We start from the raw sequence: 19,313 nt of genomic DNA, 5'->3' as shown, positions 1-19,313 counted from the left end.
ATATTGATGATTTTCCATAATGTTTTCACTTGATGGCTTATGCCCCTTTCAACTCTACTCCCTACAGGCAGTCCATTGTCAGCCCAGTATTTTTCCAGTCGGCTACTTTCTCTTTTCAAAAGAGGAGGCCCAATATCATTTGCGCAGTTCACAAGAAGATTCTTTCTATAATCCATTCCAAGGTCAGTTTCCACGGAGGAACAGCGAAAGAACCGAGGAAGTGTTTTCCCTGTCATGATCGTGAGTGAGAGCATTCTTTCCTTACGAAACAACATTATTTTACATCGTAATTTAGATATCCTGGAGCCCATTTACCGACATGCGGTTAGTTGATATCGCTGCCGATTCAAAGATATTTATTTGGGGCTATTTTATGTCAAAAGAGAATGACAATCTGAGTTTTGACGAACTATCAAGGTCCATGACTCTAAATAAATCACTAATGCCGGGAAAAATCACCGCATAATCACGGTAAAAAAAGATTGCGGATAGTGTGCGGTAAAATACGAAAATCCAGCAGGAATCCCTTGGTGGTTGACTTCAACATCATAACTCGGACGAAGTTGCCAGAACTGGATTTCATCTGACATTTGTCAGATGAAATCCAGTTCTGTTGAAGATTAAACCTTTTCACTTAACAGAGTTTAGCAAATCGTTATTCAAGGTCCAACCAAATTTTATGAAAAGCTGCCAAGAAACATGGTGAGTCAGAGTCAAGGTAATCAGCACGCCGCATAAGCAACTTCTCCGGGCTCCATTCAACCTGCATGAGGCCGCGAATTATGACAACGAATCTCATCGAGTTGAATCACCATTGACTTGTAGGCATACTAGAAATAAGATTCTCCTTTTTTGGATCACCTCGAAATCCAAAATGTGCGCACAGGAGGCTTTTTAAAGGCTCATAAATCCCTTGTTTCACCGAGGCAACAGAAAACGTTAAGTTGGCAGAATTCCAGAAAACCTCCCTTTTACTAGATACAGTGGAACTTGGTTAGTACATTCCTCCTTATGTAATCCTCCTGACTTTTTATGTAATAGTCCGATCTTTAGGTTAAAAGTGGCACCTGCTGACAAGCCTTGTATGGCTTAGCAGGACCCTATCATTTTTACCATGCATGTTAATCCGAATTTTGCATATACAGTGGAACTTGGTTAGTACGTTCCTCCTTAGTACGTTTTCCTCCTTAGTACGACGATTTCTCTCGGTCCCGGTACCATCGGAACAAAATACAGGCAAAAGTATTTGGTTAGTACGTTTGAAAAAGTTGCGCTTTCCTGGTTAGTACGATCAATTGCTAGCCGTGACGCAACATGCAATTCGTTCTCCAGTATCTTCTTAAGGGTCGTAAAGCTCCGAATTCATGATTTAATTTATTATTACTAGCCATTAACATTCTTGCATTCATTCTACATATCTTCCTTCGACCGTGATTTATCCAAATGCATTTCTCAATTCTTATGACGTGATGAATTTATCAGGAATGTCTGACTATACAAAACTGCAGCCAATGAGAAGCCGCAATTTTCCCCACCCCGAGCTCCTCACCTTCTATTGCCTCTGCAGTGCCCACTGTGCACAAATTTCACGAGTGGGCAATTGTTGCTATTGCACGAGTTATCATGATGAAGAAATGAGTCTTATCCAATTCCCACTTTATCTAAAGCAGTACTGCACGACGTCAATGCTACGTAGTAAGTGCGTATTTGACTACTGCTGCGGGAGCAGACAATGCCCTGGATCTCCACGCGAAGCTTAGCTTAAAAATACTTGATCTCGGCACGAAAGCAGACGACATTAAACAAATTTTTAAAGTAAATTTCAACTGTATAATATAAAATCTTCTTGTAATTATGTCGTAATTTAATGATCTTGCGTGTTATTATTCGATATATCGATCGATATAACAATCGATGTGGCTTTATTCCAGAAGCGAATGTGTACAGCTGTTGCCGTAATTTAAGGTTAATATAATTTTGTTATTCACATGGTATTGTTATTCAATGTAGCGCTCATATTCTTTATTTTAAAGGTGAAAAGAGTTCAGGAAGGCGATCCTATGAGAATTACCGATAGTAGATGTAATTATGACGACTTTTCCACAAATTGCAATTACTCCTTCTGCTATTTTTTACTTTCCTCGTTAGCACGTTTTCCTGGTTAGTACGTTCATTTTTTGTGGTCCCTTCAGAAACGTACTAAACAAGTTCTACTGTATTCGGTAGTTTAGAATTCGGGATAAGTGATTGTCTGCTGTCCCTTTATTTCACTCTTCTTTATTTCAAGCAATGACGATTTTTTCGAGTACCTACTTACACCTTTTCTTATTATATTAGAAATGCTATAGTCACCTACATGTCACTTTTATAGAAAAAATTTTAAAATTTCATCGAGACCACTATATACATGCGTAAAAATACAATTACTCATGTCCATAATAATATTCCGTGTGGGAATGCTATTAAGTTACGTATATTATAATTTTCTTAAAATATTTCATTGAAACAATTGTCATCCTCTCAGTACTTATTTTTACTACCCATTTTTTTAGCTGATTACTGAAAAGTATTATCCAACCGTCATTGGGCAGAGAACATTTAATCAATGAATTTTTTGCTGCATGCAGCACTTTTTAGTTACTTAAAATAATATTTTTTATTCATAAAAAGCCATTCCAATCATTGAAGACCCTGAAACCTGAAAAAAATGGCAGGTCCTCATTTAGTGTTTTTCCGCACTTACAAGGAGACATCGCCAAAGTGATGTTCTCAATCCCTCTCAACCGGATGGCCGGAGAAAAAACTCTGCCGATACTGGGACTCGTACCCGGGATATCAACTACAGTGGAACTTGGTTAGTACGTTCCTCCTTAGTACGTTTTCCTCCTTAGTAGGGCGATTTCTCTCGGTCCCGGTACCATCCGAACAAAATACAGGTAAAAGTATTTGGTTAGTACGTTTGAAAAAAATGTGCTTTCCTGGTTAGTACGCTCAATTCCTTGCGGCGACGCAACCCGCAATTCGTTCTCTAGTATCTTCTCAAAGGTCGCAAACCTCTGAATTCAAGATTTAATTTATTATTATTAATTAACATTCTTCCATTCATTCCACATCTCTTTCTTTGACCGTAATTTATCCAAAGGCATTTCTGAATTCTTGTGACGTGATGAATAATAAAATGCGGCCATTTTTCGGGAATGTCTGACTATGAAAAACTACAGCCAATAAGAAGCCCCAATTTTCCCCACCCCGAGCTCCTCACCTTCTGTTGCCTTTGGAGCGCTTGGGAGTGCCCACTGCTGCACATAAAGTTCGTGAGTGGGCAATTGTTGCTAATGCACGAGTTATCATGATGAAGATATGAGTCTTAACGGTCTTAGACAATTCCCACATTATCTAAAGCAGTACTGCTCCATAAACTCGACGTCGTGCGTATTTACTTGACTACTGTTGCGGGAGCAGACGATCCTCTGGATCTCCACGCGAAGCTTAGCTTACAAATACTTGATCTCGGAACGAAAGCAGACAACATTAGACAAATTTTGAAAGTAAATTTCAACTGTTTAATATAAAATTTTCTTGTAATTACGTCGTAATCTAATAATCTTGCGTGTCATCAGTCGATATATCGATCAATTTTACAATCGATATGATATTCCAGAAGCAAATGCCTACGGCTGTTGTCATAATTTTAAAGTCAATATAATTTTGCCCAATTTTTATGATGCTTAAAGAACCAGTTGACTTACTCCAGGTTGTTTTTATATTATCCGAGTACGCTGTGAGAAAGAAAAATGACTTGTCTTCGCTTGTCTGGGCTTCACTTGTCCTCGTTCTGTAAATACATACAGGATAAATCACGGGAGATAGACGCCGTAATCATGGAGTCGTCTTCGGGAAATCTATGAAAAATTGCGATTTTTATTCACATGGTATTGTTTTTCAATGTAGCACCCATTTTCTTTATTTTAAAGGTGAAAAGAGTTCAGGAAGGCGATCCTACTAGAACTACCGATAGTAATTGTAATTATAACGTCTTTTCCACAGAGTGCAATAACCCCGACTGCTATTATTTATTTTCCTCGTTAGTACGTTTTCCTGGTTAGTACGTTCATTTTTCGTGGTCCCTTCAGAAACGTACTAACAGGTTCTACTGCATATGTTAGGGGACTAACGCCTAGGGCTGCACCACCACGGCTGTCGTTGAGAGGGTGCGCTTACTTACGCCTACTTGGATACTTGGAAAATTTATTTTCTCACCTAATCGAACAAAACTGAGGGGGTGGGGGGCATCCTGAAAGAAATAGGAAAACTTTAAAAATAAGGACCACCCTAATGAGCACATTCAGGTGTTTTCGTTAAGCCATGTATTCAGTTGTTTAAAACTAATAAATAATATTTACAAATAACACATCAATTGAAAATAAGGAATGATAATGAAGTATTCTTGATGGGAATAATTTCTTTGTATGTATTATCGTAGCGCATAAAAATATTTTCGCAAAATCCTATTGTACACACTCTAAAATATTTGTCATTTAAACATTTCTTTCAAGTTTCACCATTGTTATTTTTCCCGTCCACTCTGATTATGAAAGCAGCCTGAAATGCAAATACAATATATCAGAGACTCATGGGTATGAAGAGGATAAATTTCGATTAGCATTAGGGATGGACCGATCCAGGATTTTTATCGGATCCTTGATTTCCGGAGCCGGATCTTACGGATCGGATATTTTCGGATCCAAATGCATTTTCAAATTCCTGACGCTGAATTCCCCCGATGATTGCTCATCCTATTGGGAAGAGTCACACTACGTGCCAGTCGTATTTTGCCTTTTTTTATTTTCCATGGCTGTAATTCTCCTAATAACCTCTGCGAGAGCCTTCAAACAAAACGGCTCATGAGTAGGACAGGAATTGCATGTGACGGCGCATTCGAAGATAGAATCGGAACTCTTTCCACCCATATACATGCACTGAAGCTATTATTTAAAGTTTCGGATCCAGATCCGATGTCTTCCGGGACTTTGAATCCGATTTATCCAATGAAGGGCAATATCCACGGATATTTGGATGTGAGGTTTCCGATCCGACCATCCCTAGGTAACATCCCTAATTACACCTCATTTCCCGTGTAACTCACATCAATTCGTGCATCAGCGACACAAGTGGCGAATTTTGTAATCCAACTTAAATGCACAATGGGTGAAAACACACTAAGAGGCCCTCTTGAGAAAACCTCTTTTGCAATATTCATGGCACTCTCATTGAATCCAGCACAAAACACAACCCTTTCAACACGCATGCATTTCAAAACAATTTCTTTGCCAAGCAGTGCATTCGATGTGTAAGAGTTTTGGCTTCGGGCGTTCCTCCGCATTTAGATGTCCATAAGTGACGACAGTTTCTCCAGCGTCTTCAGGTCACAAGTAGCGATGCATAAAATTTGGCCGTCATATATAGGTGAGAAGAAACAGTTCCGCCATTCCGCCGTCTCAGAGCACGTGTGGTTGGAACCTGGCCCCACTGTGGATTTCGATAAGCCTAAAGTCTAGTGTAATGAAAGCCGTTACTATCCTAGGCTAATCCGAGAAGCTATAGAGATAGCAAAGCACCCTGAGAACTGCCACAGAGAAGACGGCTACACATTAGCCAACACATGGAAAAGGGTCTTCAAAATCAATGACCAATCAGAACCCACCTGAATTCCAACCAATCAAAATCGGCCTCTGATCTCCAAGCCACCTATATAAGACGGCCAAATTTTATGCATCGCTACTTCTGACCTGAAGACGCCAGCAGCATGGCTGGGGAAACTGTCGACACTTATATGGACATTTAAACGAGGAGGAACGCCCGGAAGCCAAGACTCATATGAAGAAACGCAGCGGAAACCTCAGATCAAACAGTGCATTCGATGCTTGGTCATAGTAACCACCTACTTACTTGTTCTGGTTTGAAACATTGTTGTCGACAGGGAAAGCATCTTCACTCAGGTCAAGGTTGAAGGCTGAGGGGTTCCAGAAGTTGACTGCTAACACCGACAGCGTCAATATGTGGATCAACTGTAGGGAAACATGAGAGCCAAATAAATAGATGCAAGTCCTACAAATTCAGAGTCCAGTAGCTGAACATCTTAAAATTCCACAAGATAACCATGTTTACCAATTACTATTTTTTATTTCCTTAAAAAAAGAGTTGATTATTTCCTTGCTAATAATAGTATTATTTATTTGCCCCGATGACAATACGATTGCATCATGATGACAATAGGGTAGTTTCCTTCATCAAAGAAAACGCAAGGCATTGATTGCAATTCGTTACGCACCATTAGTGTATTCATAATACACAAATTATTTGGTTTTTGAAATACTGGTTTAGACGAATGGCAAAGGTCAAATTTTATCCTCATTTGAAAAAGGCCAGATTGGCGCCCATGCGATTCCACTCCACGTGACGTCACAGGGACCTAGTTTCTACACGAGGATAGGAGTTATATATCGTCTGAGGTTACCGATGCATGCATGAGGTACAGAGCTCAGGGAAACATGTCTTAATAATCACCTATTAAAACTGGCTAAGGTCGGAAAGTTTTCTTCGTTTGATAAGGTATTAATAAACCTTTTTTAAGCCAAGCGCTACCAGCCAGCAAGGTACTCAGCAACCCGCTAGCATCCTGCGTCCTATCAGCGCTCAGAGCCTCGATCAAGGTCACCTCACAAGGCGGGAGGGGGAACCAGAAATGCGTTGCACGGACTTTTTCCCATAATTCCTACTTACGCGTCGCGTTTTCGCGCGCTTGAAAATTTTCACTTTTCATTTAATCGCGAAAAATAGATATCGTCATTTAAAATTCTAAAAGCGCGAAATACGTACTCCAGGAGTAATAATCTTTCTATTTAGGCAATAAAAAAATAATAGGAAACCACCCTATTCATCATGATGCAATCATAAGTGCATGGGACATGTAAAAAGAAAACATATTTGTAAAGGAAACGTTACAATTCACTGTACAGATATTCTTTTACACTACAAAAACACTTCTCCAATGAATATGTCGTTCTTAACCCTTCAGAAGTCGTGTGGCCCACATTCTTTCATTAGAGTGCCATTTTTCTTATGATGGCGTTATATACATGTGATTTTCAGTAGCTGCACGTCATTTAGCCCTCAAAAGCGTCAAATTGTTGTTTGGTATTTATCGGCACAATATTAGTAGCAATAAATAGTGATTAAATGGATGCAGGAATGACTGGGCAATGAATGTGGCCCACGTGCAAAACTGTGAAACATTTTTCTGTGTTCATCACTTGCAGCCGTGGAGCAGATTTTGTATGATATTTGTCTGCTTAGATGTGTTAACAATATACGGCATGTTTACATCACTTTTATAGAAACCTACTTGGGCAAGTGGCCTACTTTATTGTCTCCTTAGCAGGGGAGGGGAGCATTTTGTACCACTATTAATTATGAATGTGTTTCCTTGAGACAAGATGCTCACTTAACAAGGTCCAAATTTATTGCTTCTACATACATTTCCCAGACATGCCTGCATGCATTTGAGCGCTATTTATTGATACTAATCTTGCGCCGATTAATAACAAACAACTATGCGATGCTTTTGAGGGCTATATAATGAAGCTATTGAAAATCACACGTATATTACACATTCATGCATTATATTTATTTAATTTTTTTTAAAACAAAATGTTGAAAATTTGGGGAAATGAAGAAAATGAATTTGGACCAACAGTGTGCGGTGGTGTTATCGTAACAAACAAACGCACCCACTTTAGGGTTAACAGGTTGCATATGGATGGCGATAATTCTCGTCATTTTTTTCCCGAACTTGCATATGGATGACGAAGATTCTCGTCATTTAGATGAGTCAACCTAAACAATTTTAAAGCATACAACACGTATCCGTTAGTACGTTTTCAGTTGTTGTTCGTTACTCATAATGAATTGATGCATCGTAACGTTTGATTGAGTAAAGTTATATCAAAACATTAGCTTTTTAACCATGTTTAAACCAAAGGCATTACGCCCTAATAGGCACATATTTCCCAGAATCGGCACTCCTAGGAATTTAAATACCCCAGTACGCAAAGTGTTAATTAATACAATGTGTGCCAGCAGTGTCTTTGCGTGGACTTTTTCCTTGAGCACGCCACACTGGACTGAGGGTGCATCTCATAATGTAATTTACGATGCATACTCCCAATAGGTCATGTGGGAGACCACTACTTTTAGAGCGTAAAAAAATTTGTTGTGATGACACGATTAATGCCTCAACTCACCAATTGCCATACTCCGAGGAATATGGTTCCAGTCCGCACATGGCAGCAAAAGCAGCACCGCCAATCTAAGTGGCGGTCATTCCCAAACTTAAATCTCATCATCAGGCCAGCCACTGCAATCAGAGACAGGGAGAACATGTAAATGATGCACTAAACGATTGATCATACCATAGGCAGGGTGTCCAACCAATCAAAGACGAAATATTCATGCATTTTTCCTGGTTTTCCAAATACAGTGAGTCCTTGTTCAACGTCACCCCGTTTAATGTCATTTTGCGATAACATCATGAAAATTTTCATATCTTCATTCGTTTATCGCACCATCGCTTCGCGATAACGTCGTCTTTTAAATTACGCGTGAGAAAAAATGCGCAGCAGCCGGCGTTGCAGGTTGTTCGTTTTGCTGGCGGTAATACAGTCAGTCTAAACAAAGTGTAAAACAGTGTGTTTGTTGTTCACTGCGATTACGGTTTTAGCAAATTTTCAGCAAAATGAATTATTAAGTAGGCGCGCAAAGTTTTACTTGACATAATGGTTTTCAGGAACCTAAAAAGTGATTTCAAGGCCTTTTTCCGTGTAGAACTCGGATTTTTTGTCGTCACATTTTTCGCTGTGTTCACAATAATTGTGGTTCCTGTAACTGTGACGATGTTTCAGCGATGATGATGCCCAGGCGACACTCACCTTGGCAACCACCATTGCGAAGCCGAAAAGCAAATGCTGGAAGATACAAAAATGGAGAAGGATTTACGTCACTGCTGCTATTGACATCGATGAAGACAAGAACTCTTATTTATGCAATAGTTTGGCATTCCCACCATAAAAAATGCCTTTGTTTTAAATTGTTTTGGCAATGCAAACATGTTCAGATAACACGAATACAAGAATGCAGATAAATGCGTGGACAGTGTCGGCTAAAAACTCAGCCTTGAAAAGTGACCGATATAACGATTTTTCTTTTGATCTATCAATCGTAATTCTATCATCAAGTTTGTCTGATTTTTAATGTTTAATAAAGAAATTCACGGCTTCCTGGTTTTCACAGTTGAGTGGGAACCCCGCTTAAAGATAGTAGATAAAGTTTTTGTTAATTTACAATCAGGGTTGATAAAAATCATGATTTTTTTTCAAAAAAATCATTTTTGTTGATTTTTTTTATTTAAATCGGATTTTATTGATTAAAATGAGATTTTTATGATTCCCCATTCATCAAAAATACAGTTATTTGCAGAACTAACTATTTGGGCAGCATATTGATAATGATTGTTTGCAGAAACAATAAGAGGCAACATACTCTAAACTTAATACAACATTTAGTCAATCAGGGGAGAGGACTATGGAAATGCCAATGAATTCAAATTAATAATTACACCAGCATAATATATAAAATTGCCATTGGAAGTATCAAATGTGCTATATTATGCGGTTCCAAAGCATATGAAGTTTAGAAAAATTCTGTAATTGCAACTTTGTATGGTGCCTACGCTTAGAAGTTAAATCAGAAAACAATTTTTTTTCAACGGATACACTAGTATTCTAACCAAAGCCATTTTTTAAAATTCTCATGTGTCAAATGCATTCCTACAGTATCATTTCTATTTAAGAGCCACCATTGTTCTGATAACTGTCGATTCATTGTATTAATTAAGAAATAATAATCACAAATATACACTTACAGCTTCCTTTTCTTGACTCTTTAAAAATCAAACATATACATCACATTATGAATTAAATCACCAGATTTAAAAAAATAAAAATCATGTGATTTAAATCAAAGTAATTTAAATCAAAGTGATTTAAATCAATCAACCCTGTTTACAATGGATGGTAGATAAATTTTCTTTTTATTTACAGTTGTTCAACCACTGAAGAATCTTCTCAAGTTAATCGTACGTATTTTTCCCCGGTACTCATCACCTTCTGCAACGCTAAGGCAGACATCTAAGTGAAATTGAAACATGGCTTGTCAGCAGGTAAACAAGATAATTCTGTTTTACGAAAGCAATTCAAATGGAAGTAATAAACCTAGCATTAAAGAGCAAAAAACATTCTCTTATGCATCCGATGTTACTTATAATTACATTGAATCGCATGTTATTTGATGCAGAAAAAAATGCAGATTAGTGACAAATAATTACTTAATGACTATTACTTACTTACTACTAATACAGATTGGTGAAAAATGTTTTTAATCCATTTACAGCAGTGGGCCAATATATCGGCTTTTGTCACTGGGGCAAAAAGTATGATGGGGCCATACATCAGCTCTTACTCAGTCCATTATTTAGTTTGCTATAACTTACTTCAGGAAACGTAAAAATATTTTGTCAATGATAACCAGTTTAACCACATCAATTTTTTAAAAAACTGCTTATGGATACGTAAAAAGCAAAGCTTTGTATTGTTTTTTTGTTATGAATATAGTCTGAGGTTTCATGCGAGATGGAGTGGAAACGTGACATAATGAAAAATGAAAAAGCAGGAGCAATTTCCACAAATTTACATTTATTAATACTACCGGTTTTGCTACCTGATGATGCTGAAAAACAAAACCGGTAGTTTTAATAAACGTAAAATTGTGGAAATTGCTCCTGCTTTTTCATTTTTCATTACATTTTATGAAAATACCCTCCACATTCCTCCTCACCAGTACCCCAGGAATAAGGATAGCACAAAGAAATTTAAAGATTAAACTTTTAGTTAATTTACTATTGTGCTAAACCATTGAAGGATCTTCTAAAGTTAATTGCTGTAAAGGCCATTTTACACGGGGCACGTACTCTCACAATCTGACGTGTGTAAGAAGGCACAGTCAAAATTTCATCCCGTAAAGCGGAGAATTGCTAGAACACATGCGAGAATGCGTGGATGTGAGATGGCAATATAGCCCCTGTTCTAATTTCGTTCATGAATTCGCGCAATTCCACGCCATGTTAGAAATTAATGCAGTTCTAACCTGCCCAATAGGGTGGTTTCCTATTATTTTTTTATTGCCTATATCAGAAGATTATTACTCCTGGAGTACGTATTTCACGCTTTTAGATTTTTAAATGACGATATCTATTTTTTGCGATTAAATGAAAAGTGAAAATTTTCAAGCATGCGAAAACGCGACGGGTAAGGAAATCTCTCCGTGTGACGTATTTCTGGTTCCCCCTCCCGCCTTGTGAGGTGACCTTGATCGAGGCTCTGAGCGCTGATAGGACGCAGGATGCTAGCGGGTAGCTGAGTACCTTGCTGGATGGTAGCGCTTGGCTGAAAAAAGGTTTATTAATACCTTATCAAACGAAGAAAACTTTCCGACCTTAGCCAGTTTTAATAGGTGATTATTAAGACATATTTCCCTGAGCTCTCTGCCTCATGCATGCATTGGTAACCTCAGACGATGTATAACTCCTATCCTCTGGTGTAGAAACTAGGTCCCTGTGACGTCACGTGGAGTGGCATCGTGTGGGCACCAATCTGGCCTTTTTCAAATGAGGATAAAATTTGACCATTGCCATTCGTATAAACCGGTATTTCAAAAACCAAATAATTTGTGTATTAAGAATACACTAATGGTGGGTAACGAATTGCAATCAATGCCTTTCGTTTTCTTTGATGAAGGAAACTACCCTATTACGTGCCCCGTGTAAAACGGCCTTAAGATTAAGAAGAGTAATTTCTTTTCTCGCTGCTCATTGTCTTGCACAGAAGTCCAAAAAAACTCAAAACATTCCTCATCGGCAAGTGAATATGATAATTCCATTTTACGAAAGGAATTTGAATGCAAATGATGAACGCAGCATATCCTAGCATTAAAGTGCAAATATCTTAATGCTTTTGCGTCGGATGTAATTTCTTAAAAAGATAGCGAAAAACATCGAAGGAGGGTAAAACTTATTCACGGATAATCCGCAGTCTGTTGTAATGGGAATTTTAGTTTTTTGAGAAAAATATTTATTCGTCTAAATAAATGTTGTCACCTTCAAAATACTCCCCATTTGATATTTGCACCTGCTCTTCTCCCAGTCTCACAAACACTTCTCAAACTTGTTCTATGGGATAGGCATTAGTTCAGATAGCACGAAATTAGCAGTACGTGGGGGAGTACACTCACATGATTGCTTGTGTTTTTTCTACTCTAAGAGCCAGTAGCATACGCCATAGTGAGATAATGCATGCTCCAATATTGTTTAATCATGAGTATAAGCTTATATCTCCTCTAAATCGTGTAATATCTATGTTCCTTGAAAAAGAGCCATTTTATTCCCGTGACCATGAGTATTTTTTTTTTACTAAAAGGAACGCCGGAGTCACGATTTATTTTCATCATGATCTTTGCTCATACATTAACGATTACTTTAAACCGAACCATGAATCTGTATTCGCATGGCCTTTCCCTGTGGATGCTGACAATGAAAAATGGTACAAGCGAGATTTTTTTGTAAACTTTATTTTTTTGCAGCTGAATTACTTCATGCAGTGAATATTCAATGATAATCGTGGGATCATTATGGATCACTTATCATTAGAAAAAAAAATCATGCCTTTTCATCTCACAGGAATGGAGTTATGGATGAAAATAAAAATCACCGTGTGTTGCACGTTGCGGCACTTTAGGGGTCACACCCAAATTTCAATTGCTCATATTTCATCAACAATTGACAATTGGAGGCTAAAATTGTACACAATTTCTAATTATACCAGAATGTATGACCATGGCGAGTTTCATGAAAATCCGAGTCAGTGGGTGTCATTTGGTCAAAATATTGGTTGATTTGACATGGAATGACCAATGTAGAGTAAATGGAAATAATGCTTAACCCTTAGCGGTCCAATGTCGAGGCTGGCTCGACAAGTCTAGTTCTACGTCCAATAGGCATGCTGTAGCATCAGATCAAACTTCGAGTTGAGCTCGACATCACAAGGCGAAGCAATTTATACAAGGGCAATGTTTCAAGATATTACCTGATTTGCTGTCAACTCGAAGTTAGACCTGATACTACGACAAGCCTAGTCCTCGTAGCAATAGACTTGTCGACCCAGCCTCGATGTTGGACCGCAAAGGGTTAAATTATTTTACGTACGATTTCATTCACATTTTCTGAGTGGTTGCTAAGACGACCTTAACCCCTTGGTTGGGGCAGAAATTTCCTTATCTTTTACCTGGTGGGGAGCAAATCCACCGATTTTCGGAGATGCCGTTTTCGAAAAAAAATTTATAGTAAAGCTATTACACAAAAATGGCAATATACTTAAAATATATTGGTATAGAACCTCTAACAAAGCAAAGAACATCTAATGATGCATAAAGAATGAATATTCACGCCTTCTCCGCATAACACTGCGACGCGACGGCACGCGCCATTATAGTCGCGCTCCCCACATGGGGAGCAGAGTCCGCTTGCGACTATAGTCGCTCTCCCCAGTTAAGGGGTTAAATATTGTTGAGAGCGAGAGAGCTTACTCTGTCTATTTCATCCATTTAAACGGCATTGTGAGAGTTTCTTTCCTGCGTTAAACCACTTATGGACCCAATGTTTGCTCGAACTCACCTGACACAAATATGTTCCCACCCCCCTCTCAAACCTCCTTGATGAATTCAAGTGACAATCGACTCGATTGCCCCTCATTATTTGCTTTCCATTTGCTCTCAATATCTACGCTACGCTTGTAAATTGATCACCCTTTCTGGTTCTCTTTGTTTTTAGGAGCAGGAAAAAGTTACACAAAGACAGGTCTGGCAAATACCTACGTAGGCTGGGGCATCGTTACAGCATTGATTTTGGCCACAAATACACAAACAATCAATGAGTGAACATCATTGTGCCCATGAAAGCACACGCATTTAACTTTGAAGCTGCCACAGGCAAAGTAAAAAAATCAAAACAGCAGAAAATTTTCACATCAATTCATGGGCATGCATATGCCAACATAATAAAAAATGTGATAATCTGACTCTTCAAACCTGCAACATTTCAAAAATTTCCGTAATACTCTAAACACACCTCGTAAAAAAAATAAAAATTCGTGGTTCACTTTATTACCATGAAGGTGCTCTATACGCCGTAGATAAGAGGTTAGTCAACCCAAGTATAAAGTTACAAAATCGTTTTTATGGTAGAGTATGTGTAACCAGCGTAAGGAGATTAGCTGAATTAAGGCTTGCGTTCAGTGATGTAAAAATTGATATCGATTAAAATCAAAAACACAGTTTCGACATTCAATGAAATCGAGACTGAGCTATGATGTTCCAGTTTCGATCCAAACTCCTTAGGTCCGGTTACATGTTATATTAACATGTACAAGTTAATGCACGTTTGTGTGAATGATTTTGGTGGAACGGAACATGTACGAATGCATGAACCAAATTAGAACAGGTTCTATTTTCCGTTCATGCATTCGCACTAGTTGGGTGGTTACACGGTGCATTTTGGAGTTCACTCTCGTGTTCATACATTTAGGCATTAACCCGTACGTGTTAATGTGTCATGCAACCAGACCTTAAGAAACTGGATGTTTTCAGAGACAGACAAGGCATACGTGTTAATCCACTCGATTTTTCATTTTGTACTTCAGAACTATGGATAATTAAACCCTGTCCTATTATTAGCGGTGTTCTTAATGGAGTGAATGTAAGAAACCCACAAAACGCAATGATTAAAAAAAATTAGCTCCACTTTTACATTCTGTGTAAGTTGAAGTGCTTTCCCATGGCACCTTCAAAGCTTCGGATGGAGAACTGCAATTTGGTAAATACCCTAGAGTAAACTTCAATTTTAAATTAAAATTGAAAATTATTATAGCATTCTCTATTTCAAAATTAGTGTTTTCTCCTTCAAATACGTTTACCATAAATACATATTCACCCAGTACTAACAACGGTTTTAATTGGTTTTCACTGAATTTGCGCACATTAACAATACGCTCGCAAGTACTGTTACCTTTGAATATTAATCAAAGAAAATAGTTCATTACCACAGGAAGTATCGCACCAATTCGTATCTCCAAAAATTCAAATCGAAGTTCACGCTAATGTTCTTTTTCAGAATTAGACACCAATTGGGCGGTATAACTGAAAACATGAGCATCTATCAAAAACACCACAACCGAAGTTAGTGGACGCAATAACATCCCCGGACGCACTCGCATAGAGAAAAACATCGGCCAAACATGTTGACAAAAAATGGTTGGCACGCCCCACGGTGGGTTTCAGCTGTTTCTGAACGACCTTCCCAGCGTGACGCACTGCAACACGCTCCGATAACAGTGATGAACACTTGCAAGCAATGCAGAGGCATCAACTTGACAACAATGACTCACGCACCTACTTCACACACCTACGCTTCTTGCATCATCAATTTCCTCGCTGATGAATTCACATCATAACCACGTACTGCACCAATAAAGCATTTAGCCAATGACTTCTACGTTGGAATCACAAAATGCATCTCCGCCGACGACAGAACGAAGTCCTCTACACCCATACTTCTCTCTAAGTTACGACGAACTAACACACTGGTAATGCTTCAGTGAATACACTTGAGGCGGATACTAAGAGAAAATTGATAACATCAGCTGCAAATGCTAAAAAAAATCAAATACATTATGGAACATTCTAGTCAATAAAGATATTTGACGTGATTCGCAACAATTGCAACGTAGAAAGAACAAACGAAAAATCAAATCAATACAGTTGTCAGTGGTTATAAGGTTACCTTCAGATAGCGCAAACCAAAAATATAATACAACTCTACCGCTATCCCTGGAATTACAATTGGCGCATGGAATGCAAGCAATAAAGATACCAACTAGCAAATCCTGGAAAAGCACGCTTGAGAAGTGTGAAGCATTAAACGTACATTCTCGTGGGAAACGAACGGATCGAAGTTAAAGATGGCGGAAAACTTAATACTAACACGAAGGAATAAGCCGATATATTAACATCATACTCAGCACATAAGGAATCAAGTCCACATTGCAAGCATAACAATTCACTAACATTATTTTCGGAGGATAAAATAGATAAGTACGTAGTGGCAAGAGTGGAAAACAGTACTTCTACAAATTGAGAACCGCCGCCAATTGATGTAGTGAAAATGAAGGATGATAATTACCTCTGTAAAGATTTTGATGATAAGTTCAGGAGAAAACAACACTGCGAGATTTTGAAGTAGTCTTGCAGATACAAACACTACAATGAACTGCTTTCACACTCCAAAACACCTACGCACGAAACGGAATTAGCAACATAACGACATTTCTGAAAAACAACTGAAAATCGTAATTAAAGCGTTGCCAACATGAGATAAGTTACCAACTTTCATTTCATCGCACATTGATTTTGTACCATATTCTTGGCATCGAGCCTGATACACTTGAGAATTCATTTAAAATCAGGAGAATGAAATTTGGTTTTTCTTCGATAAGTACTTACTTTCTTTTGATAAGTCAACAGCAACTTATTGAAACAAATGATGCAAGCAAGCATAAGTTCACATGGCATAAAGGCAGACATGCATGAAGTGCAGACAAAAATTAGCAACAGCTTTTAACGGAATTGGGAATACCTGTAATATAGCTTATTTTTTTTGCTCTGATACAAATTTGAGCTTCGACAAAAAGGATTTTTTCTAGAAATCTTTCTACCTCCTTCCATTCGTTTGAATTAACACTTTGTTATTGGTAATGCGTGCGCGGGATTTACGATGCGTTTAATTTACATTCTTGATCACTTGATTTAAATTCCTTGAAATAAATCGATTTATACATCGCATAACTTAACAATTCCAGAATATTTATAGTCTATACCTCAAAATGATCCTTCTAAGGGATTCATAAAGAATTTGCTTACAATCGATTTGATGTATGCATTGTCACACGAAAAACATGTATTTCGACTTCGTTTCTTGGGACTAGGTAATATTCGATGCATAAGCAAAGATTTCGACTGTTTTATTTCGAAACTTCTGAATATTTAACTTTAATCCAGTACTATCCTCGTGAAATGCGGAACAGAGCACACTTAACAGTTCCATCGTATTCCAACCTGAAAGGAGTCAACATTCATCAAGCTCAATGGAGACCATTTTCCCCTGGAAAGAAGGAAGACCGCGTGAAAAGCTTTTAGCAAGCAGAAGAGGTCCGTTTTGGTGTACAAAAATTGAAGAGAGAATGACTGCAATGTGGTGTAACAGCACATAGGCGCAGCAAGGATAGTGAATAGTGTTAGGATTAATCAAATATCTCTCAGAAAGCCACGTTATGTTGCAAAGTTAACAAAATCGTTCTTTTTTATCGCAGAGACACGGTTCAAAGACGTACTTGATTGCTTGATTGGCAGGAGTGCGATGAAAACAATCATATTGTGATGATCCAATTGATTGATTGATTTTAAAATTACAGTCAGAGCGGTCACTTTTCCGGAGGTAGGCGAGGGTGAGTTTGTCGAGGATAGGGTCGGGGATTAGTGACCCTTCGGAGGGTGTACCACATACATCCTGGAAGTACCTGCTCCATGGCCCAACGAACTGCATTTTAACATTTTCGCCGCATGTGAGAAGGTTTCCGGAGATTGAACAGCAGTGAAAGGGTTAAAATTGCCATTTTTAAACATTAATCTCAAAATTTTTCTGGAGGACAGCCCCCTCAACTCCTGCTTACGTTGGTGGGTATGCAATAACACCCAAACCCCTTACTTTTCTTTGCCCTTAACCCCCCCTATCCTTTATTCTTAGCTGTGGCCCTGCAACAGCAAGCAACAAAAATTCAGAGACCAATCAGAGTGTATGAAAAAATTTAATTACAAAAATAAACCATGACATCAATCTCTAATTCAAGGCTTAAAGCAACATTATCTGCTTGAATATGATGAATACCAAAACTTCCTCTCATGAAATACAAACAATCTAAATGACAATTTAAGAAAATAGATATGTGTATAGATCTGAAAAGAACTATCCTGCTCTGCAAAGATTCAATAATTATTATTACATATTTAATTCTGCATCACAAGAAGTGCTCATAGGAGGTTTTCAAATTACAAAACGGTTTAGCATCAGAAATTTATCAGCCTGGAAAAATTTCCTCTTAAAATCAATAAGGAATGCACAACATCATGGCTCCATAAAAGTTGCTGACTGTCCTCACCTGTCATGCTTAATGTCGCAAGTTAAGAGTCCCACCTGGTTGGTTAATAATAGCCAGAGTATAGTTGATTGTGGTCATCCATTGTTATAAGTAGTAGCTCTTCCATGTGATGGCCAAACAGTGCTGTTTTTGGGGTAATGTACGTCCACAAAAAATAAAGTTCACCTTGAACCTTGTAGACGTTGCCAATTGACTTTCTGGAGGTTTTCTGTAGTGTTTCTGTTTTCTTTTATCAGTAGGAAGTATTATTATCACTGGTCAACAATCTTAATTAAGATTCGTTTGATGCAGCTCTCCACTCAGTTCCCCTATCAGCTAATCTTTTCACACCTACATATTTCTTCTCTTTCAAGACTTACATGATTTCGTTTGTGCCACGCATAGACCCCTTTTCATGCCATAATACGGCTCCGGACCAATCCCCAGATCAATTGAAGGCTACATGGAGTGTGTCAAAACAGAAAAAGCTACTATGCATAAGCATCACTGGTATCAAGCATCTATGGAGTGGTGTGGAGAAATGAAAAAAAAAAAAAAAAAACTAGCACTATGCCCGTCAGATATATTGCACCCGACAGAAAGTTTGAGTACTGTTGGCATCAAAATGATGTGCTGCTGTACTTTACAAATTTATATCTATAAATACATGATTTTTATGTAGTGTAGATTATATATGGGGAAAAAAAAATACGCTAGAGCGAACGAATGCTGCATTGCCAAGTCTTGCGTGCAAAACTTTGCTTCCTGGTAACCAGCACTAGGCCGGCGCGGCCCCGTTTGGCAACGTGGCTTTGATAAAAATTATCGAAATTCATAAATATCAATATCTTTCAAGGATTATGGATCATAGAAAAATTTCAAATACATTAAGAAGTGTTT

The 19,313-nt window shown here is 38.1% G+C and overlaps 1 protein-coding gene across 2 annotated transcripts in view; it reads right to left on the bottom strand.

Annotated features, from left to right (window-relative positions):
- The window catches only part of LOC124170077 (tetraspanning orphan receptor-like), a 59,722-nt gene extending 43,156 nt beyond the window's left edge, over positions 1 to 16,566 (bottom strand). The window contains exons 1-3 of one of the 2 annotated variants that reach the window (XM_046548770.1): positions 16,403 to 16,566; positions 8,304 to 8,416; positions 5,950 to 6,068 (exon numbers count right to left, since the gene is read on the bottom strand). In XM_046548770.1, coding sequence (XP_046404726.1) covers positions 5,950 to 6,068; positions 8,304 to 8,405 — 221 coding nt within the window. In that variant the 5' untranslated portion in view covers positions 8,406 to 8,416; positions 16,403 to 16,566. Of the gene's footprint in view, positions 1 to 5,949; positions 6,069 to 8,303; positions 8,417 to 15,263; positions 15,407 to 16,402 lie in introns of those variants that run through there. The other variant, XM_046548771.1, reaches the window with a different exon arrangement.
- Between the last annotated feature and the right edge of the window lie 2,747 nt (positions 16,567 to 19,313).

Source organism: Ischnura elegans, chromosome 13, assembly GCF_921293095.1.
Source record: "Ischnura elegans chromosome 13, ioIscEleg1.1, whole genome shotgun sequence".
Classification (NCBI taxonomy): domain Eukaryota; kingdom Metazoa; phylum Arthropoda; class Insecta; order Odonata; family Coenagrionidae; genus Ischnura; species Ischnura elegans.
Note: the sequence above shows the minus strand (reverse complement) of the source record. Positions and strands in the feature narration are given on the sequence as shown.